The 23882-nt window shown below is 38.8% G+C and overlaps 1 protein-coding gene across 8 annotated transcripts in view; it reads right to left on the minus strand.

The window, feature by feature from the left end:
- Positions 1–23882, minus strand: part of PRUNE2 (prune homolog 2 with BCH domain) — a 144886-nt gene that overhangs the window by 28506 nt on the left and 92498 nt on the right. For 7 of the 8 annotated variants that reach the window (XM_032675256.1, XM_032675253.1, XM_032675257.1 and 4 more), the window contains exons 9-10: positions 22887–23718; positions 256–335 (exon numbers count right to left, since the gene is read on the minus strand). In XM_032675256.1, coding sequence (XP_032531147.1) covers positions 256–335; positions 22887–23718 — 912 coding nt within the window. Of the gene's footprint in view, positions 1–255; positions 336–15823; positions 16036–22886; positions 23719–23882 lie in introns of those variants that run through there. The other variant, XM_032675260.1, reaches the window with a different exon arrangement.

Genomic DNA, 23882 nt, shown 5'->3' on the forward strand with positions numbered 1-23882 from the left:
GCAGTCAATTATAAAGTAAATAATACAGATTATTAAAACTTCACAAGGACTAAACAATGCACAAGAGAAAATGTAACACTACAATTATTATTTCTCAAATGAAGAAAATAATTGACTAAATAAAGCAAACTTAACACTTTTTTCTTTTTGACACTGAACTGATTCTTTACCAGCACAGAAATATCTTTCTCACTGCAAAATTAAATGCCATGGGAATAAGATACAACTAAGAAAACGAGTTAGAGCTTCTCTCACCAGGTCTCATCTCTGTAGAACTGGGGCTTAGTACACCCTCAGATAAGGGGATGTCCATTCCCACATCCTCTTCTACCAACCTGAGAGGTAAAATACAAAGTAAAATCTTAAAGAGATGCATGGCTTGACCTTGGTATCAATACAGCTCATGTGATTACAGGGAACCGAAAAATCCTTCAGCATAGCCAGTTCAGAGTCTGATCACAAAACTGATGTGAGAAGCAAACACAGCTGTTGTAATTGTACTGTGTCATTTTTACCCCTAATTTACACACATTTCTGTAGAGCCTTTGGAGACTACGGGGCACAGATATCCACTTTTACCTGTATCAAGACACAGGTTGACAAACAGCAGTGTTTCTCATTTTATGCAAAGGAAGTTGGTCTTTTGTCATCCAGCAAACTAGATACATGATTGCAGAGAGCTTCAGTTTCTCTTTGTACAACAGTATATTCACAACTGTATATACATTTACTGTATAGCAAAAATGAGATGAGTAGGTTTTTTCATTCTTTTGGTATCAATTGTGTTTTAGAACAATTCTGATCCAAATTAGTAGTACTGAAGCAGTTGATGTACTGCACTGAAAGAGCTCAGAAAGTACAAAAATGAAAACCAAAATTACATCATGGATTTTCAAAGACTAAAATGTTGCAAAATATCCTACCTAGATTCCATTTTTAGGATGGTACTAAGAAATTACATTTAACTTTCATACATATATAAGACAAGGAAAAGGCATTACATGGTGAAAACAGCAACAAAGGTGGTTGAATGCTTAAAGAAATTGACTTGAACTGTTTTCATGTCTATTTGCTATTCAAGCATTCTACAAAATACTTGCTGGAAGGATGGTTCAACTGTAAATAGGAAACAATATTTTACATTTTCAGGACACTCTTGACAACTTCCAAACCATTTGCAATGAAAACGTATGATTTCAAGAGAGCTTCATTCACTTTACCAAAATAACTGTATTATTGTATAAATTATATTACTATCCCAAAGTGTCTATTCCCACCCCCCCGAAAATCTGAAGAATAGACCATTTTTACACTTTGACTAACAGAAGTGTGATGAGTTCAAAGAAGGTACTTTTCTCTGCCACAGCATCAGCTAGCTATGTTATGAATGATTCAGCTGAATGGACCCGAATAGGCTTGGCTTGTTGCTCCTGCAGTTTCTTCCTACCTTCATTTTCCCAATGAGAAGGACTATCCTTATTATCTTACTGTGTGCAGACAAGACTCTTCTGGTCAATCATTGTATCAGACTGTGAGTACAGTTTCTCTGATTTCTTATTAATTTCATACAAATTAAAAGTAATTGTGTATATGTAGGCCTGCCAAAGGCTTCACTGTGTTAAAAGTTGAAAAAGATCTTTACCTCAAGCCCCATGCCATCAAATTCCCATACAGATAGGGAAACTAGTGAACTCCCACATTTCTGTGGGTCCATAAAGAGTACAGAAAATTTAACGCTATGGTTAAACACTGTTGTGCTGCTCAACTCATAACCAAGCCTTCTCTCTCAATAAAAACTTGTTCTACTAATTTTGATTTTATCCCCACATTCTCTATACTGTATCTTTCACAAGTACAGAAATGAACAGCTTAATAATTTTTACAAAACATGCCAATTGTGGAATACGTTTAATTACTGTCAAATAAGGCTTGAATAATCTTTCTCTTTGGATACACAAAATAACAGTGAAAAAACTTGATCAAACTATCCTGCTTATGAATAAAAAGAATGGCACAAATTGTCTATAAAGTACCATTTCCTTTTTTTTTCCTACTGTAGTGGTTTGGATCTTGTTTTCCCCCCAGAGGCTAAGAAAAGTGGTAACCCTCAAGGGGTGGAAACCCCTGGAAGTTTTGAAGTTCTGCCCAATGGGCGCTCCTGCAAAAAATGTAAACATATCACAACCAGACCGGAAGAGAAGAGTTGTAGTTTTGGGTTAGAAGAAGTAGCCATGTTGTAGAGCCACGAGGAAGGGGCTCTGAGCCCCTCGGGGCCTCTGGGGCCTCCCAGCCCCTGGCTGGGGGGGACTGCAGAGACTTGGAACAGTGTTAGACTGGACTAAGTGTCTGTAGTATGCTGGGAGATGTTTTTCTCCATGGGCGCAGAGCAGCAGCCGGCACTGACCAGAGAAACGGTGGCAGAGAGCCAGGACAGATAAGAACTGAACCGAACAGCAAACGGCATGCAGCACACTGAGAGAACTCCTGGAAGGAGACAGAGAACCAAGAGAGAGCCAACAGCAGCAGATGAGAGCAGAACTAGCTCTACAGACAGAGTTTGGGGTAAGAACTGATACCAGACCTCCCAAAACTCCTTTGAGACCTCCTGGAAGGAGGAAGATGATGGACTCTTACTTGAAAGAGCCTTGCAGTGCTACAGCACTTGCAGAGAGGAGCTGAGAAGCTCAAGGCGTCCTGAAGCTGGACCGGGACAGCCAAAGGAATGTGGAGGAGGCCTTCGCCCCCCCCCCCGCTGCCTGGAGACAGAGCACGGAGCTCTGCAAAGGGGAATTTGAATCCCCTGAGGAAGGGAAATGCCCCTGCATTTCGTGATATACCTGTGGTGACGCGAGTCTGGTCCCTGCTGGCAGTCCACAGGTGAGGCCTTTGCTTGGAGACCCCCTTGTGTGTATTGAACAGAGATCCAGCTACAACAATCCAGTTACTGCTGCATGCATGAGATGAGGAGACCTGCTGCCTTAGAAGAGACTCCTGCTTTGAGACTGGAAGGGATCTGTCCTTCTTTCCTTCCTGGACTTTTATTTGGAGGGGAGAAGAGATCTGATCCATTGTAAATACTATATGTCATGGTAGAGATAGTTGTGATCGTGTGTATAATGTGTTATAATATTTATTTGTACAGTCATTGTAATATATTCCCTTTCCCCCATTCTGAGTCTGGTGTGTTTTGTCTGGAAAGAATCATCCCACATTAGATTGAGATGTGGGAGGGGACTTAGACTAGGGAATTAGGATTTTGGGGCTATCTCAAACCATGACACCTACTCTGTAGAATTATCTGTGTTCAGAAGCACTCAATACCATCGCAATTTACTTAGAAAACATAAATAAATCAGTAGAGTATTTGGCTTATTTTTTGTGTGTCTATTCAATTCATAGTAAAATACGTATAATGAAATATAATTCATTCAACTGAACTCACTATAGAAAAATTTGAATTCTGAAGAAGTTCTGTAGGTAACAGCCAGATAAGGTAAGAAATCATAGTAGTGGAAAGAGTGTGGGGAGAGGATGAATACTTCTAACCCATTTTAAATTCAGAGTAAGACATTATTTGGTGCATTATTAACCTTTCTAAAAATAAAACTATGAAGAGTTCTTTGGTTACAGCAGCTCAGGACTAGTCAGATGATGACTTATGGGTACTCAAGGGTTTATGTTTTGGTTGGACAGAACAGGGTTGTGATACAGTCACATAAACCATTAATTTATAATACTTCTTACAGCCTTATCAGACCAAATGGCAATTCCTTACTGAACAAGCTTTGGAAATTACTGCAGGACATTATTTGAAAGGAAACACTCAAAGTTGTGTGAAGACTAGGATACAGGAGAATAGTGAATTTTCTGGGTTTCTGTATTAAAAAGAGACACTATTCTCTGCACAAAACAAAAATGTTTGAGCAGAATGAAGATCGTCTCTGTATGATAAGATCATGACTAAATTTTGTATACTCTATCCCTACAGAAACAGTGATAATCATAACATGAAAAAAGCAATTTCACACAAGTCATTAATTCACAAATTTAGAGTTGTCTAAAATATTTGCAATGCCTGGGACAGAATTTTTCTAAGTCATGACATTTCTGGGAATGCATTAAGACTGCTTTTCTCCCTGTGGCATCTCTATTTGCTGCTTTCCGTAGAGTCTCTTACACTTTCACAACAAAAATTCGGCTTTCACTGGGACCACTACAGCTGAGTTATACCAGAATTTTATATCATAGTTGTGTTTAGAAGAAGACTACATTTCTAGGGATTGAAAGATATTTGTGTTTCAATTTCTGTTGAAATACAGCTACAGGCAGTATACTAAAAAATACCCCTCACTTAGGGATTACAGTTAAACAGCATCAGAATTTGTCTGTGAATCTCTAATTTTATTTTGTTGGCACAGTGTTATTAATGTCAATAATCCATATTGTTCATATTTGGTTATTTAATTTGTTCTGTGGTCCTGAAAACTCTGGACCAAAGCAGGCATTTAAAAATCAGTTTAAGTCCAGTACCAAAAGCTGGCACAAGCTTCTCCATTGTATCTTCAATCACATAAAAGATGTTACCACCTTTCAGAAGATTTTTAGCAGCAATTAAATTCCTGTGGGTTTTTTCTCTGTTTGTTTGGGGATTTTTTGGTGTGGTTTTTTTTGTTTGGTTTTTGGGGGTGGGGGGATGGGGGGGTGACTTTTTTTGCTTCTTTTTGGTTTTGTTTTTTTAAATTGTGTCAGGTTCTTACTTACTGTCAAATACAGCCAACAGACTTTTTGGAGAAGAGTCTGACTCGGAAGCTAGTCCTATTTTTCCATATGCCCTGTGCTTTGCCCAAACAGATTAAATTGTCCTTGCCAGACATACATGCCTTATGTTCTGTGAAACTTCCTATTTTTTAAATGCCAAGTTAATATTTGTTCAGTCATAAATTAATAGGCAATACAGGCATCTTTCAAATCTCATGGCTTTAGAAAGCCAGTCAGTGAGTATGACTTCTGTGACACCACCTTGACATATGGCTCCAGAATTGCCATCAGAATGAACAGGATATGGATGAAGGTTGTTTTCTAGAGATATAGCTTCTCATTTTCTCAGAAATTGGATTTTTCTCAAAATTGGCTTTTGAGAGCATGTTATGCTGAGCAGTTCAGCACTTTTCAGAGTAATTTCCGGCTGTGTAGAAGCTCTCGGCAGAGCTCAGCAAGAACTCTAGTAATGGAAGATAGACTCCAAAAACTTTAAAATAAGTAACTATCTCCTCTTCCTTTCCCACAGACTACGTCACATACTTCCAAAATCCTGGCTTATAAAATTGCCTTCCATACATTGCAACTGATGCCATGGATGATCTGGTCAACAACATTAGAGAAAGAAAAATATTTTTATTTTTAATCCCACCTTAATAAACACTCCTTATTGAAGAAATAAATTATGTTACTTTAGAAAGGTCCATTCTAATCAGATATGATTTACTGGATTGATAAAAAAAGGTTCTTTTACTTGGAACAGAGGTCAAAGTCAATTAAGGGGTTTTGTGTCAAAAATGACTTATTTTATGTTGTACACAGACAGGTCATTAAGGATCAGGTACACTGGGAATCAAGTTACTGATTATTTGCTCTGATATTCAGGTCAACATACTTGTTCAGAAGCAGCTAAAACACCCATTTCTCAAAGGTGGATCAGAGGCAGACACTAAATTCATATGAAAGGAGGAGAGTTTGGAGGCTGAAACACTTTCCTTGCTGTTTTTGTAAAACATTCTTACAGCTCAATAAATTAATAAGCTTTAAAGAATTGAGTGCCCTCTCAAATCAGTGTTTCTCCAAATAAAAGTTATCCTTCCTGACTTTTCTAGGTACAGTAGCATTCTGCTATTTTGGAAAGAGCAGCTCTGAATTTCACAGCAATATGTCATAATTCCTATGGGCTGTGCTGCGTCTCCCTTGTGTCATCTGTGATATATATCACCAGTTTCCCAAGGTGCTCTACAGCAATTATATTTCAAGAAGTTAATTTCTTTAGTCTAAAACAAGAAATGTCTACAATGCGCTGCTCTGAATGAACATCTACAACCCGCAAAAGAGAACAACATTAATCCAGCGGTGACTGTCACTTCTATAAAGCAAATTCCTCCAGTCCAACCTAGCACAACTTACCAGCCTGACTTTAAATTGTACACGTTTTCCCACACTTCTGTACTCACCATTGCAGAAATTTATTCTGAAGTGAAGCCCACAGCTGCCAAACACTTTTCCTAGATAAGTAAATCACATTTCCTCCATGTTGTTTCCTCTATATACAGAAATACTTTTATACTTAATTTTTTACAAGATGTCAGAAGTTTTTTATGAAGTTTCAAAGCACGATGAGTAAAAGGAATGACCTGGATGAAATCTCCTCCACTCATATTAATACTTGCTTGGTTTGGATATTAAATGGGAGGAGGGGAGATGAAGTACAATGAAAAAGTTATTCAGAGACTAGACATATAGGCTTTTTTCATATTCTCAAATCCACACATAATGCAGGTACACCCTGGTCTTGGAGGGAAATAAAGTGGGCTATAAGTCCTGCTTATAGTCCACTTCCTCACTGGTTTGCAGTGAAAAATTGAGCTGTTTTGAGAATGAATGCACTAATTATGAAATTTTTGGTATGAAAACAAGAAAGGGAACTTTAACTCCTCCTCCAATTACTTTTTTAGCACGCAGGCAGCACAAAGTCCTTCTCCTTTGAACTCCTCCTGTCTCCACCCTGTGAGACCACCCTTACGCAAGTCCAGAGCCCAGGAAAACAGAAATGAGAACTGGAGGGATTGAACATAGGAGTACAGTATTTTCCTTAGAAGGTATTAAAAAGTATTTATCCAGTAATGCCTGTCCAATGACTCTCAGCACAGCTCCATCTGTAAATGCCCTTAGGATTAAGGAGTGTTAAGTGTGTTGCTAGGCCAAAGGCCAGTATCTTGTGCAAACCCATCTGTGGCCTTTCTGCTGCCTGAAGCAACCTACTGATGGGTCTCGTGGCATTTTGATTGCTCCACCTGGAAGATGTCTAACCTCTTTCAGACAAAATGAGAATTCTTTCCTACTAAGGAGCAATTAAAAGCCTCAGAAGTGGAGCCTAATGCAAATGTTCAAGCACTCCACAAACTACAATTTACATCAAGAAAGAGTTTACACACGGTGTTTCCTTAATTGCTATATTATTCTTTGTTTACAATTCTGTGCTACAGAAATTCATACGAATTTAAAGCCAAAATATCTCACCAGATATCTGACTTAGAAGTGGTGCTTCACTATCACCCATCTCTGTAGCTACTTGTCATGGTTTAGGTTGAGCTGGCAACTAAGCACCTTATAGCAACTTGCTCACTTCCCCTCACCCCAGTGGGATGGGGTAGAGAATCAATACTAAGACTTGGTTGAGATAAGAACAATTTAATAATAATAGTAATTAATAACAACAACAGCTTTGTTCTCAAATCATGATTGGTCCCCTTTCTGGGTAAATCCCCAGTTAATATACTGGGCATGATGTTCTATGGTGTGAAATATCCCTTTGGCCAGCTTGGGTCACCTGTTCCAGCTATGCTCCTTCCTGACTTCCTGTGCACCTACTTGGTGACAGGTCATGAGACACTGAAAACATCTTTGACTTAAGGTAAGCACTACTTAGGAGCAATTAAAATATCAACACTATTCTCATACTGAATACAAAACACACTATTGCATCAGCTACTTAGAAAAAATGAACTCTATCCCCACTGAAACCAGGACACTACTCCAACATTCATCTCATTCACCTCACCTCATATAAAAGGTATCAAACCCCACTCTGTTATCACAATTAAACATTTCACACTTTATTTCATTTTTAGAAATGAAACTGTTTTGCTGTTTTGCATTTCTATCCAAATAAAACATCTTTCCCTTTCTTTTGTACATTATGTATGTGTGCTCCAAGTTTGTGGCTTGTAATTGCTATGCCACTTCTGCTCAGAAAAAGATATGAGAAGTTCACAGACCATCACTACAGTAGTATGTTTTAAAATAACAGCAAACGTCTACTTTCTACTTTCACTACTTTTTCTTGGAGTGCTCAAAAAAGACAGAACATAGTCACTGTTCTTTGTTTTAAATAGAGGATGGTTCTTCCAGTTAGAGATGCAACTGCATAAACTATGTCACAACTGAGATATGTTATTTCATAGACCTTTAATGCTAATGGACTCAAAACAAATTCTAATTTAATCTGTGTGTGTTTGCATGTTGATACTTATCATCCATGTAAAATGGGAAGCAATGTTCTACAAACTCAGAGAACTGCTGGACATACTTCAATATCAACTGTGTCTACAGACAAAAACAGGTGCTCTAGGAAACAGTGTTACTACATAATGTTGAAAAATAACACCTGAAAAAATATGGGCTTTAGTGTAAAGAAAGTTTGATGAAAACACACAGAAAAAAAAACAGAGAAAGAAGTCAGAAACATTAGTCGCCAAAACCCCAAATGGATTGTGCACTTAGAGATAAAGAAACCCATTCGCAATAAACCCAAAATTACTTCCTAGTCCTTTGCTACAAAACTTCTGGACAAAACCCAAAAATTTACACTGATGCCTACCCAGAGATAAGAGACCGTGGTGTGAATTTTTTAGGTTCAGCAGAATTAATGATCCCTAAACTGTAGCAGAGTATGCAACAAATCAAAGTGACATATACTGTACAAGATTTAGTCAATATCAGTCAGAGACTATGCTTCAACTATATCTTCATATCAAGAAAATGAGTATATGGGAAGGAATCCACTCCAGGATATCTGAGACTATAAAAAAAGTAATTATTTTTACTCACAGTTGTGTAAAATAATTATACTGTATACAGGTGACTTGTAAAATGGATTACTTTTATAACCTCCCAAGACCTGCATTTAGCAACCATGTGTTAGTATACTAAATTAACTGTGTTTCTATTGCTATTTATTTAGTAACTTTTAATCATAAATTAGTTCAGGAAAAATCTATAGATTGAGTACTAGAATTTATGCATAACATGAGACTTTTATTCCTGTATCTGGATGCAAACCAAAAAAAAAAAAAAAAAAAAGCTGTGGTGATTTGTATGAGCCAAAAGGTTTACTAATCAAATGTCAACTAATCATTGTCATACTGCTTGCTGCATAGTAGATAACATGCTCATAATCCCGTTTTACAGAAAATGATGTCACTTACAACAGGTACAGAACAAACCATTGCTAAAAATTAGTAAAAATCTAAGTTCCTTGGTTTTCATACTTCATTTTTCAGACTTAAGTCTTCTTTTATTGGTTATGCTGTTACTCCGTGTTTTCCATGTACTGACAGTTTACTTCATTTTCAGCATGACAGTCGGATGAAAAGGTTAGGCATGTCAGCAAGAGATAATATTCTCTCTGTAGAAAAATCCTGTATTCTAGCCACAAGATTTGAGAACATGTTAAAATTCTCACTTTGGGCCATTTTTAACCATTCTTTATGAAAATGTTTCCTATTCTCCAATCAAATTCATTGTTTAGTATTTATTTACCTACTGATCTTTTTCCTCTTTTCAAATCAGTACTGTAAGCCTCCTTTTTTCCCCAGGTCATAGTAGTAGGCTCTCCTGGCTGCTTATATCACTTTTTAAGACTGTTAAAAAATATAAAGCACATGCCTCTGCTTTCACTGCTGCTAGGCAGCCACATGCTGTCTGTCCTCACTCCCTGCCAGCTTCCTCCCTGTGCCACAGCACAAGAGAAGCAGGTAAAGCCATGGAGGGACAAATCTAAGTAAACAGGCATAATGGAATTCACTAGGCTATTTCAGCAACCTTATGCATACGCCCATGGATGAGGCTGGCTTATGGAAGGAATCCAAGGCTCCAGGCTTCTTCAATTACCTGTGACTTCCAGCCATATGAAATAAAAACATATCTTAATACAGAATGAGGGAAATTTAAAGACCCAAACCTAGATGTCTTGCTGAAATGGGGTCTTAGAAATGCAAGCCAGGCTGATGCTGCCCACAGGAGAACCCAGAGTCTCCAAAAGTCTCTTCCTAGAGGTTTGTCACCAGCAGGCCATAGGATGCTACAGCAAAGACAGTGCAACCCAATGCACAACTATTTCTTAACTTATCTTGTCCTTTCTGCATCCCCTTCTGCTCTAGAGAGAGGGCCATCATCCCTTCATGGTGCTTTTCAGAGCTACTAATCATCTAAATAATATTTCCAAAAATAATTTACCATACTTTGGGCAACAGCTTTATGAGTTAAAGACAATAAATTATTCACTGTTACAGAAGAGAATCAGAGAAATTAACTTTGAGAGTGTCCATTAGTTGTGAGTTCCTGATACATGATGTCTAATAACCTTTGGCTTTTTTTCTGAATACGTAGCATTTTATAACATCTATATGGCATTACTGATCCTCATGACTACATCCCACCAAAAAAAACTGGTATCATCAGATTCCAATGGCTTCAGTTTGGCATCCAAAAAAACCGAACTCAGTTAACAGTCAGTGGAGAGGGACATATGCAATTCAAGCAGCCTCTAACTCCTGTGACCTGCCCCACACCTCATAATAACTTCACGGCATAAGCACAGACAGGAGCCAATTCTTTAGGGCAATATTTTCCAACTGTATCCATAAAATAGTACTGTCTCCAACTACATATTTTCCAGTCAAGTGCAGAACCTGCTGCTTCCTAATACTACCAATATTACCACTCCAAAAATATTCCCTTAAGTCAATATTCGGTGTGCAAAAACAGGTAGAGAGTAACAAATGCTAAGACAGAAATAACAGGTCACTAAACATCTATTTCTTTGCTTTGGTATTGCATTCATATACCACCATATAGTCTTGCCCTAAGAGCAGGGTTAGGTGCCTCTGTTAGGTGCCTACATCAGTGCTCCTTAATCTTTACTGAGACAGTGGAAAATTGCCAGGATTAACAACTCAAACGTGGTGAGCATGCATGATGGGTGCTCCTCCATCAATACTGAAAGATCACAAGGTCTGGCGAAGTGCTGTGTAGGTTCGAAGCAGTATTGGCATTTAGAAGGCATGTTTCAACTCATCTGATCTCTCTGCTCTTAATAAATGTTGTGAGTATTGTACAAACAATATTCCACAGATCTCAATGATCTGTTAAGCAATAACGACTGCTGAACAAACATTACAAATATACTGTAACATGATAATGCCAGAAGGGAAAGTAGAAGTTAAATCAATCTGATTCAAAAGATTTTTAGGTGTAACCCGAAAATATATTTTCTTTGAAATTTGTATTTCTAAAATTTATTAAGATGCCAGGCATAATCATATATCTGGGACCTGATTCTGACCTTTTACTTTCACTGAGCAATTAATTATTCCTTTAGAAAACTCTGTTTTAGTTTTCCTCACCTTAAAACCAGTTTTCTTTCCAGAATGTGGAGTTCAAAGTGACCATTTTCCTGCCATACTGTGCTGTTCATCTGACCATCATCAGAATACCTGCAGCTTCAAATGATGCAACTAGCACATGAACAGCACTTGAAAAAGCAGTGTGCACCTTCTACCCAGTGCAGCCACCTGTACTTTCAGGAAGTATGCTAATGCTTTAAGAGTAGTTGATGGGGTAGAGTTTGCAAGAATAGAAGCTGAAAAATCTCTAGGAAGTTTGAAAATTCTCACTGTACTTGTGTGTGGGGAACTCCCCTCCAACTATTATTACAATCTACACCTTATCAAACATATTTGTTTCCAAAGGAAGACATGCTCAAATAACACAGTCATAACCATTAGTTCTGAAACTGAGGAACATCTGAACTTCCATGGCTATTTCCTGGGCTTTTCATAGAATCATAGAATCAACCGGGTTGGAAAAGGCCTCAGATCATCAAGTCCAACCCTTGATCCACCACCACTGTGGTTGCTAGACCATGGCACTAAGTGCCACATCCAGTCTCATCTTAAAAACCTCCAGGGACGGAGAATCCACCCTAGGCACCCCATTCCAATGTCTGATTACTCTCTCTGTAAGAAATTTCTTCCTAATATCCAACATAAACCTCTCCTGGTACAGCTTAAGACCATGCCCTCTTGTCCTACTGCTGGTTGCCTGGGAGAAGAGACCAACCCCCACCTGCCTACAACGTCCTTTCAGGGAGTTGTAGAGAGTGATGAGGTCTCCCCTGAGCCTCCAGCCTAAACAACCCCAGCTCCCTCAGCCTCTCCTGATAGGACTTGTGCTCCAGTCCCTTCACCAGCCTTGTTGCTCTTCTCTGGACCTGCTCCAGCACCTCAATATCCTTCCTGAACTGAGGGGCCCAGAACAGGACACAGTTCTACAGGTGTGGCCTCACCAATGCTGAGTAGAGGGGAAAAATCACTTCCCTGGTCCTGCTGGCCACACTGTTCCTGATACAGGTGAGGATGCCATTGGCCTTCTTGGCCACCTGGGCACACTGCTGGCTCACGGTCAGCAATGTTTCTGTAATAGTGTTAACTTCTTGCATTGCTTAATGCATTTGTTTCTCTTTGTGTATGAAAGATGACATGTATAATGATGATGACACTTATTACCATCCTATACCAGCTGGAATCAAATGTTTTAACAAAGTATCTTACAATAGGTGACACCTGTGTTGATCATATGATAAAATGTGTAAGGGATGATGTTTAGAGCTGCTAATCATAAGAACTCAACATCAAGATGCACAGGTTTTTATTTATCTGTCCATTAAAGCATTAGTATTTTTCTATCACTCCTTCCATCCTTTGATTTCAAGTTCAGCCTTTGTACAACATGCTGATAGACAGGGAAAGATACATGGCAACATTTTTTTTTTTATACTGTATGACTTCTATCTTTCCTCCCCTCATATTCCCTTTCTCTGTTCCTATGACCTTATTCTCTATTCTTCTCAAACAACTTTTATTCCTTCAATACCTTAAATATTGTCAATTTCTTTTCTGACTTCTGTGCTACTGTACTGCCAAAATTTCCACCCTTCCATCTTTTCCATGGTAATGTAACTAGGATTTCACAACTTATAATGTTCAATGTTACTATAATTTAGATTCATATCTTACCTACAATGGCAAACTTACGAAGAGTAACTAGCAGCTACATTTTCCCTATCTTGGCTATGGCTGACCTAAAGAAAAGGCTCTAAAAAGGCTTTAATGTTAAACTCTGGTGTTTCTTAAAGCTGCGGTTGCCAGAGACGTAATAAAGAGTAGGGTGATTTAAGTGACAATGCAGAATGTGGAGCGGTAATTTTAAGCAGCAGATTAAAATGGAAATATCCTAATGGGTGTAAACTGGTAACTGAGAAGTTCTTATCCATATTGGGTGACTTGCAGCTTGGGAAAAACACATGGGAAAAGCCCCAATCAGGAGCCAGAGAAGGCTCTTAATCAGGGCACATACGCTCTACTGAAGCAATAAAACTGGCATCAGACACGCTATCCTGCAGTTCACTTGCACTGTCAGGAGGTGTTCAAAGCAGGAAAGACTGTCAGACCCTGCAGTTAGCATATGCAATGGGAGATGGGAGATGCAGAAAGCCAGAAGCATTTTCAGAAGCAGAACTTTGTCACTGAGCTGGAAGGACCACAGAAGCAGTAGGAAGATAAAAAACAACTTAAGTGTGAGAAAGAGGATAATGTCAGACATAGCAAAAATGCTGTGAAAGACTCAGAGTGACAGGAAATGCCAGACTGAAGAAGTAATATTCAGGAAGAAGGTGAGAAAATGGGGCTCCTTCTTCCACATGGCACTCCTCACATTATAGCTTAGGAAATACAAGGACAAGCTTAGTTATATGCCCTACTGCTTTAGAAACACAAAGGTGTATCCTTCTGGGCTGCTGCCCATCAGACAGCTCTTTTAGAATTTGCTGCAAGCGTCTTCTGCTGAGGAGATTGATCTTATTCTTGTAGGACACAGTCAGCTTTCATCTGTGAGAAATGAGGAAGTCTGATCTGCTGCTATTTTTCATAGGTGCAACGGCTATAGACACCACAAATTACAGGATATACTAAGAACTAAAAAGTAATATCTGAATGAGTTAATTCATAAAATCCCATAACACCTAAATGATTGCCTTCAACGTCCAAAGGAAAACAAAGCAGATAAACCATGAAATCTGTCAAGTAACTGGAATGTCACTGCCATCCTCCCCTCTGCCTCTGTATCATTTGTTGCTGCAATAGCACTGTTATTTTCTGGATATCTGATCTGATAGGAAGTGTCTCCAGCCCTGATGACACTACAGTGATAATAAAACCTTAATCAATATTCACAGGTGCTATCAAAATCATATTCTCACCTATTCATTATTTCTAAGTTTGAGAGATGCATCCTTTGCTGGAACAAAGATTGCGGCTTAAAGATGACTTCGTTTTTTTCTACTCTTTTCCTACAGACATATTACAAACTGTTAAATAACACTGCTCTGCTCTACCATTACTGCTGAATACTATAAGGAGATGCCACAAAAACACAACAGACTGCTCGTAGCAGGATCTAAGCTTTTAAATTTATGCAACTGAGGTTGTCGCTAACTACATGGATTTTCTGTAATATTGTCAAGATTTATGTAATGCCAAATAAAAAACCAGACTCATCAAAGATAGGAAAAAAGAGAGTTATTTTAGATTTTTGTGCACCCCTGCCACACATGAGATACCAGTGGAAAGCACGGCTGGGAATAGTGGAATGAACACGGAAGCCCTAGAAAAAAGAAATGTTTGGTACGGTAAGGATTGGTGTGTATTGTTCCCCCGGTCTGAGCCTCACAGTTGCTTTAATGCCTCCTCGCAGTGCTGCTAGAGGTGTGTGCATCCTCCCTTTCCGAAAACGGCTCTGCTTCCCAGCTGTATTAATTAAGGTAAGTCCAGAAATGACATCTCTGCCTGCCTGTTCCACCCGCCCCCAACTTAGAACAATTCTGGCTAAATGTACCAAACAACCCTGCATACATTTCCTTTCAGTGTTACTCTAAGTAGCCAATATTTAAACACTCTATACATTTCAATGCATCCTGAAAATCACTATCATTTGTTTGCTAACCATACTTAAAACTGAAGAATATTTTAATTCCTTCATCACAGACAGAAAAGCAAGCAAGCAACTGAATGGAGCTGAATCAAGCTCCTATAATTAAATTTAAACAAAAACACTGCCTGTTAAAAAACAACTTTTGCAGTAATTTTTCAGTCCTCTTACCACTGAGATTATTGCTGCATCCTTGATCAGTTAACCTTCAAAGATTACATATACTGTTCACTGCAACATTTTAAAAGGACATTGCAAAAAAATGCAAAACTCATATGCTTCAATTTATAGGGAAAAAAAGAAAGCTATGTCAAGTAGTCTACAATGAGAGCTATCAGAGCCAGGCGAGATACTAGTAATTAAGCAGTCTTAAAAGCAAGCTATCTGCTGACAATGCCTTTCATTCCTTTTTTGTCCACCTTTTTTATCCTTAGAGCTAGGCAAATAAGCTGAAAATAATCCAACACCTTAGGTGACTGTGCAGTGAAGCTTTGTTTCCTAATTATAAATACCATGCCTGTGCTCAGACAAAAGAAATCCCATTGAACTGATGTAAGCTTCTCTCATAAAGAGCTGCAGAATTAAAATACAGCTGCCCTGTTTTCAATAATGAGGTCCTGTGTGCTTTGCTGACTAACATTTACCCTTTTTCTGTCTAAGGTAACTGCAACAATAGGGTCATTAATCAGAAAACCTTCTGCATATCTGTCTCTCCGAGTAAAGCAATGCTTACCTTCTAAAGACTCGAAAAGGCCTTTCTACTGCAAAAACAGTAAAGATGCGTTACTGCTGCACTTCAACATCCCTTGTTCTATAGCAGTTTACTAGGAATACAGATCCTCCACCATTTTCTTGTCACGTGGCCAGTGGTACTGCTAAATAAGGGTGATCACCTGCCTTCACACAGCCGGCTGTGTGAACCAGCAGCTACTGGGGTTTTGTTAAAGGTGCACCTAAATAAATGCAGAGCTGTGCTTCAGCCATGAAAATGATTTTTTTTTCACATTCCCTGTGGAGCTTTGTCAGAGCATCACCAAATTTGATACAGCAAGTCAGCTGCCGGTACTGAAAGGCTCCCTGCTGTTTAATTTCAGTGCCTGAGGAAAGCTTATGATGAGACTGCAATGACAGAAGATCCTATGGATTCAATGCATCTCAACCCTCATTTCTGTTTGCATCGATGGTTATAGAGCACATGCATATTCAGATGTGGTTTGCATAATTTTTTTGGTTTGCAATTCAGCAACGGGAATGTAGGTGTAAACTTTAAAAAAACCAACCAAACACCAATAACCACCAGTTCAGAAAGCAGGGTGGATTCTGGAAGCAGAAACTGTATGTGCAGCAGGAAGCAATGTTCACAGCCTGTGCTTCTGATTGTTTTTCTTAGGGGTGTGCTTGAAGGAAGGACATTTCTTCCCGGGCAGTGCAGTCCCATAGTCTCTTTTTATAAAAGCTTGTTGGGGCTAGGGTCACTAGAAACTCCAGATTTCTTTCCAAATGTAAAAGAGCTTCTAATCCTAATCCCTACAGCAAGAAAATAGACCCTAAACTGGCTTAACTTTCAGCTAGTTTCTCCCTTCACACTGTGCAGATTCTCCTGGAAGATGAGTTACATGAGAACTGGAGATGCTTTCACATCAGACTGCTTGACCATAAACTGTCAAAACCAAACAAAAGCCTAATCCCATTTTCATTTGTCAGTACAGCTCCATGCACACCTACAGCACAGTGTAAATAACAATTCAGTAGCTCCCATCTCATTCTTCATGGTAGTAATCCCTCAGGAAAAATGCCCATCATCTGCAACTGATGTCCTGAGAAGTCAGTCTTGAGATGCTATTTTAAAGGACAAGAAATACAACGCATTTCAAGAAATTAAAAAAGTATTGCCAATATGTAAATACATTTCTAAAGAGGACACTGCTGCAAACACGTTATCTTTGATGTTTCTGTCACTTAGGTGTACATAAAATTTCCAGTGGTGGGGGTATTTTTAGCACTTTTTCAGCTGGCCAATATTTAATTAATTTAAAAGTCCATACACCCATAAACTGTATCCAGGAAATAGAACTATAAAGTATTTATGTGCAACAGAAGTCATTAGTAGCAAGATTATGATGAAGCTATAAAATGAGTAATGTGGCAAAAAATACAGTCTTGTTCCTCCATGCTCAGAATAACATAGAAAACCTTCGAGATTTTAGGACACTTTTGAGGAAACTTCCCTGTCTGACATCCAGAAGCCACTCTGGCAGTCACACTCGCACCACCCCTGAGCTGGGACCAGGCCCCTTTGCAGCTGCACACCCCACACTAACAGTCAGACCAGGTTTCCTTACCAGCTGGACCCCAGGTTTCCCATGGCAGAATCTCAGATGTCTCAATCCTTAAAATAATCTAATCATGGCGCAACAACAAAATAACAGCTCAAGCCGAGTGTCTACAAGTGGATCCTGAACAAAGGAAACCCTGGGCTTTTATAGCCTCGAAGTCTGTGTGTGCAAAAGCCTGTGGGTCGTCCAGTAGAGTCATCGGCCCCTGCCGTGTCTCTGAGTATCCAGTCACCTGCCAACACCGCAGGTCCCCATGCCCTTTGTCGTGCAAAGGTCGGCACCAGCTCACAAGCCTCCTCAACAATTGCTCTGCTGGGACCACTTACCCCACAGGGATCACTGCCAAAGTGAGGTGTGTGTCAACAGGGTTAAAGTTTCAAAGCTCATTAACACTTTAGGCTGAAATCTAATGTCATTGACCACTGATTGGAATACATTATATACTGAATTAGCTCAGAAAACCGTGGAGTTTTTAATAGCGGGGGAGTTTTTCATGTGACCACTAAACCATACAGTCCAGGTTTTCTTGCTTTAAGAAAGTGGCTCTATCAGCCCAGCCTCACAATTTAAGTAAAATTTCAGGACCACTAGTGAATAATAGTAAGTAGGGTTTTTTTTCTTTTAAAATTGTTTTTTGATAACTAAAGTGCTGTTCTTGTCTTAAAATATTTTTATAAAAGTCTTGGTATTTGGCATGTAAATATTAAAGCTGTTTTTACAAAAATTAGATCATCTGCAAGCAACCCTCTCAGTTGTTGCTCTTTTACTTACATGTTTGGTTTTAACCTTTAAAGTACAGTCCTTGTTTTAAGCCAAATGTCATGCTTTGTGCTGCCAAGTAGGAGATCTAAGCTCAATTCCCATTTCAAGTCCATAATCTCGTAGTTCAGCAGGAGCTACAAGCATCCCTGAAGCAGCATGCCTAGTCCCTAGAGTGCCTGGAATTGTCTTCCAGCAAATCTGGCCAATTAATAAACCATCTTGACAGGAGTGAAAGATGACAACCCCACAGGTATACAAGGAAAAAAGGAAACAAAGGCAACTAAAGAGAAGTAATGTTACTTTACCTTTTCCTACAACAGATTTTCAATCCTTTAGGCTTGCTATATATAGCAGCCTGCTTTGCCCATAAAAGTACAAGGCAAACCTGGGCTCCCCAGTTCATTACTTTATTGTAATTTTGTCATGACAGAACAGACATTTTGAGAAAATATTGAGTGAAACCTTTGGTCACTGGGGTCAATGTGAATTTTTTTCCTTTGTTCTGGTCCGTCAGTATTTCAGTTCAGTACTGGACACTGATATTGACTTGAATCATTAATGGCTTAGAGATTTATTTGCATTTGGCTAAATCACAGAGAGAGCAGAGTAGTTTCAATCTTGTAATAGCCACAAATTTTTATTCCATTACATTTAATTATCTTTATTCACTAGCAAACAGAGGCAACATGATGAAAAAAGGCTTGTCTATTAAAATTTTACTGGATTGCTTCCACTGCTGGGCAATTCTAATAGCCAGCAGTACAGCAATGGTCACAGAGAGATATTCTGGATATTTTGGAAAGAGGCAGTGGAAGAACTATCTTTTCAAAAACTCATTATATGTAAGTGAGCAGAAGAGAATGATTCCTGCTTCTTCGACAAAATGTTATCAGAAAGATAAATGAAGCTTTCTTTTGAAGGTTTATTCTACTGGATTAAAAACTGTGGTAGTTCTTCAAGGGAAATCATCTTCTGCTCAGTTTTGCCACCAGTTTTCAAAGCTCTCCCCCAAACCTTCCAAATATCAGTGTTCTTATTTCTACTGTTTTGCTTCTTGTTCCTAAAGTCAATATATCATTTCATAGTATTTCCTTCAGCTCTTTCTAACTGTTCCTGCTAAGGAAAAGGATAATCCTTCCCTACAACAAAAGTAAGAGCAAGAATGATCTAGTATACACAACCACTAAAATACTCTGAGAAATGTGCTGGTGGGTAACAGCTAGCATAGTCATCTGCAGTTTCTCCTTCTGCCTCCTGACCACTGCATCACCACCAAGCTTCATACAGCTCTGTAAGACAAGACAGCTTCTATCAGGAAGAAAATTACCTCCAGCCTTCATAAATTCTACTGCTGCTGCACCTCCAGCCAGCAGCAGGAAAGTATGTTATCCTGCCTACCGAGCATTTATACAGTGCTCCACAAATTCTTCCTTTTTAAAGAAGCTGCTCACATATACAAAGCTATTTTCTTTCTGGAAAGATTGACATTAATAACGTCCTCTCAAATATTTTTGTATTTTTTTATGAGACCAAAGAAACCTCTCTGGTTTATTACTTCTGATGTTTGTGTATTTCTGAGAAAGGTTCATATCTTTTCTTCAGTGTTTTAATGCCAGCAAGCATCCTTCTTCTTCTCTTGCTCATGCTGCTTTTCATTGCAGAAGAAAAGCAGGACAGGATGGAAGAATTTTACCTCCAGTCAGAGACTTCCTCAAAACTGACCTTAAGAGCCTAGAGAGAGTCTTATGTTTGACAATGGGATGAAGGGGGCAGTGACTAGCAGACATCGAAATTTTAATCCATTTCATTCTAATTTTTGTTTAAGTTTTCCGTTTCAAAATTTCAATTCCCTCTTCTATGTAACAGTAATTTTTCTGAGGCAAAATGACAGACACCTTCTGGATGAAAGCAGAAAATACTGCAAACCATATCCTTCACTGACCCTTATTCCACTACTAAAGGAACCTACTTCAGCCCAATATGCAAGCAGGAACTTCATTATTTTTTTTACTAAACAGGGACATATGGATAGAAAAGGGCTTAGAAGACAGTTACTTAGTGAATGCCTCTGTAAACTTTGGACTGCTAATTCAGTCGTTTATTGGCTGGGTTTGAGTACAAATGATGGGGGTTTTTTATTCTTCAAAGATGACAGAACCATAGAATGGTTTGGGTTGGACGGGACCTTAAAGATCATCTAGTTCCAAACTCCCTGCCGTGGGCAGGGACACCCCCCACTGGACCAGCTTGTTCAAAGCTCCATATAGCCTGGTCTTGAACACTTCCAGGGATGGAACATCTACAGCTTATTCTAGGCTCTCTTCCAGTGCCTCACCACCTTCACACTAAAGAGTTTCTTTACATCCTCCTTTGATGTATATCTGTGGCAGACTCAGAGCCTCATACCAGCACCATCAAGTGCCATCCAGAAATTCTATTGCAGTAATAAGAGAAATCTTAGTTTCTTCTCTTATGTGATGACTCCAGCGTTTCTAACCTCCCATAGGCTGGCATCTCTGCTGTATGACATTGTTTTAAACTTTGTTGGCCAAGAACAGCAGTTCATTTCAGACTTAAAAACTGCACACTGACTTATGTTTTGAGAATGAATTTGTAGTTTTAAAACTGTCAGTGAAATGCATTAGAAAGCACTTCTAATTACACGGACACTTCTACTATGTCCGTTGCTGTTTTTTCAGCTGTTTATGTAAGAGGTTTAATGAAATGGGTATATCATCTAAAAATAATGATTCCTGTGTGTTTCATCATAATGTTTTTTTGTGTTTGCTTTCATTTAAAAAGAATCAGGGCCTCTGTGATCATGATGTGGGCATGCATAGGGACATCTGCATGTGTCTCTACTATTCCTAAAAATTTTTTCCTAAAAATTATCTAACTGACCAAAGACATAAGCTCATTAGAAGTTTATTGAACATCACCAACCAAACATAGGGGAAATGGAGGGGGAAACAGCACCATAAAAGCAATCTCTATCGCATAAGAAATCTTCATACAAGAGAATTAACTAAATACTTTTAATAGCATTAATGCTGGAAAAAACTTCCATTAGATTTTACACCTTATCAATAAAAAAAGTCTAACAAGAAAACATAAAGCAAAAGGAAAGTAGATTTTACTGGTTCCATGCTTCCACAAGTAACTGTTAATGTGGAAGCTGAATAACTTCCTTGCTTTTCTTTACTTCTTTGAGCTTCAGTATCACTAATGTAAAGGACAGAATGAACACTGCTACCTACTGAAAAGGTATTTGATAATAGTAATTTCTGAATGAGATAAGAAAAAGACTAAACTGGAAGCTGTAGTGACCATATATATTCTATATTCTATATAATCTTAATAAAATGTGAACTGTTTGGGGTGGGGTGAGGTGTAGCAAAAAGCTGTGCTTTTCTATCACAGATTATCTGTATATGCTGTTATCAGGGTTATACTGTCATACACAGGAATGACAGGTTTAAGGGATAAAAAAGCCTACTGCTAAAACTGCAAAATTGTTAGGGAAAATTTTTTAAAAAGTAAAGTCTAAAATAAAATGCAAGACAACTAAAACCTGATAATATAAGTTGGGGATGTGATGTGTATTCTATACTGAACTGGCAAGTGCTTGGAAGAAACTTGGGAAAAAAAGTAAAAAGTAACTCTTGCATTTCACACAAACAGTATATTTCCACACGTTCCAAACCACATGCTTTTGGGTAAGTGCAGTTAGAAACCTAGTTTTATTTGTACTGGGAAATTCCATTTACTCCTCATGAGAGTTTCTCTGTATAGACACAATGCCAGGTTCCTCCATTGTGAAACTGCAACACATCAGTTGCAGATGCCCAGGAGAAAGGAGGTCAGACTTCCACACTTGCATCTCTGGCACTGCCTTAGAAGTCTGCTATAGTAGTTACAACCTCCTGGTTGTAAAAGAAGTCAACAATAGAGGCATCCTCTCCAATATCTTACAATAAATTGAGTCAAGAGGGCCACCTCTCTCTCCATCTGGTGACAGAGCAGAGAGACACCTGGCAGCAGTAATGCTGTCAGCATAGAAGCTGCATGTCCACCCAAAGGCAGGTCCATATATACTCAAACTGCCTCAATTGCCAGTTCAGTTCAAACAGTCTGAAATGCTGCTCTGACCTGACTACAGCTTGAAAATAATGACAAAGACCACAACTTTCCCTCATGCTTTTCTTTCCTCTGTAAGCACCACCATTTTCTGACTCTGGGCCTTCACTCCCTCCTATCTTCCTTCCCAGCAGTTTTGCATTAGGCAGAGATAGTACTTCACTTTGATCCCTCCATAATCTCATCATTGGCATTGTATCTGGGCTGGCAGTATCACTGGTACCTGGTTTTGGCCTGTGTTCCCTGGCTACATCTGTTTTAGATTTAAAGGTAGGTTACGCAGTCTATGGGACTTCACAGAAGGAAGACAGACTTATTCCTGCAAGGAAGCGGCCTTCAAAACAATTGCAAAACAATCCTAATTTGGTTTATATGAAGCAACCAAGAATTGAGAATCTCTTTTTAGAAAGAGAGAAATACAGTGATACCTAAATAAGGTAAATATAATGTGTACTTTTGACTTGAAAGTCTTGCCATCTATTCATAATGGCTTACACTTCAATAACATAGATAACAAATAACAGAAGACTTTTGAAAGAAAATAGGTTGATTTTTCCTTACTCTGACTTTTGACTCAGTTCTCCGCCTCTGTTGAGAAGAACCGTTTCCTCCTTCATTTCTTGTTCTGTTGCTACATTATTTCCAAGTTTCTGGTGAGCATTTGCTTCCCATGCACCATCGCCACCAACTGCTTGCAAAACACGTGTTCCTGCAATGCCTGAACTCTCATCCTCAAGAGTCAGACTATCTGAAGGAGAACAGACTTCATGTTCAAAACATTTCTGAAGGAGAGTTTCTACCCGAAATTCTGTCCAAGTGTCAAGAATCAATTCCTGTGCTACAACAGCTGCCAGTTCTTCGCCAGGATGTCCAGACACTGATTTTGGCATCTCTGACTTGGCAGAAATTTCTTCAGGTGGTATGTCACTTACTTCATTTTGGCCCAATATAATCCAGCCCTCATCTTGTGCACAGCTTTCCTGTGATCTCCTTTCACCATCCACCTTTTGAGGCACAATAGAAGAACTTTTCTCTTCTAAGTGACTAGAGTCCCATAGAGTCCCACAAACAGGGTGATCTTTGCTTTCATTTGTAATGGAGATTGGCTGAAAGGTATCCAAGGAGCCGGGTAAAAAGCCTTCATGAGATTCTCTTCGTTCAGCTACATTAGCTTCTTGAACTGCAAAATTACTTTTGCTTCTTTTAAGGGTTTTTTTCGTTGAAGGTGTATTTTCTTCCTCAGTAACAAGGATGTAATCTGTCTCCAGAGAAGCTGGATCTTGGAGCACCTGCATTCTCACATCTTCCTTACCCTCTGCACTTTTCAGTTCAGGGCTTTCAGAGGAATTTCTCAGCTTATTCTCTTTACAAAGTAGAGAATCAGTCCCAGCTTCTAAAAGAACAGGCAAACAGAAACTCCTTTTAGTTTTTGAATTACTGTTTTAATCACCATGATTTCCTTAAATCAGTACAGTGAGATAAAGCTCCTCACAGTTTGCTTTGCTCTGTTAATGTGTACTTGAATTTTATAACTTCATTACCATCATCGTTATTAAA

The sequence above is a fragment of the Chiroxiphia lanceolata genome, chromosome Z, assembly GCF_009829145.1.
Source record: "Chiroxiphia lanceolata isolate bChiLan1 chromosome Z, bChiLan1.pri, whole genome shotgun sequence".
NCBI lineage: Eukaryota > Metazoa > Chordata > Aves > Passeriformes > Pipridae > Chiroxiphia > Chiroxiphia lanceolata.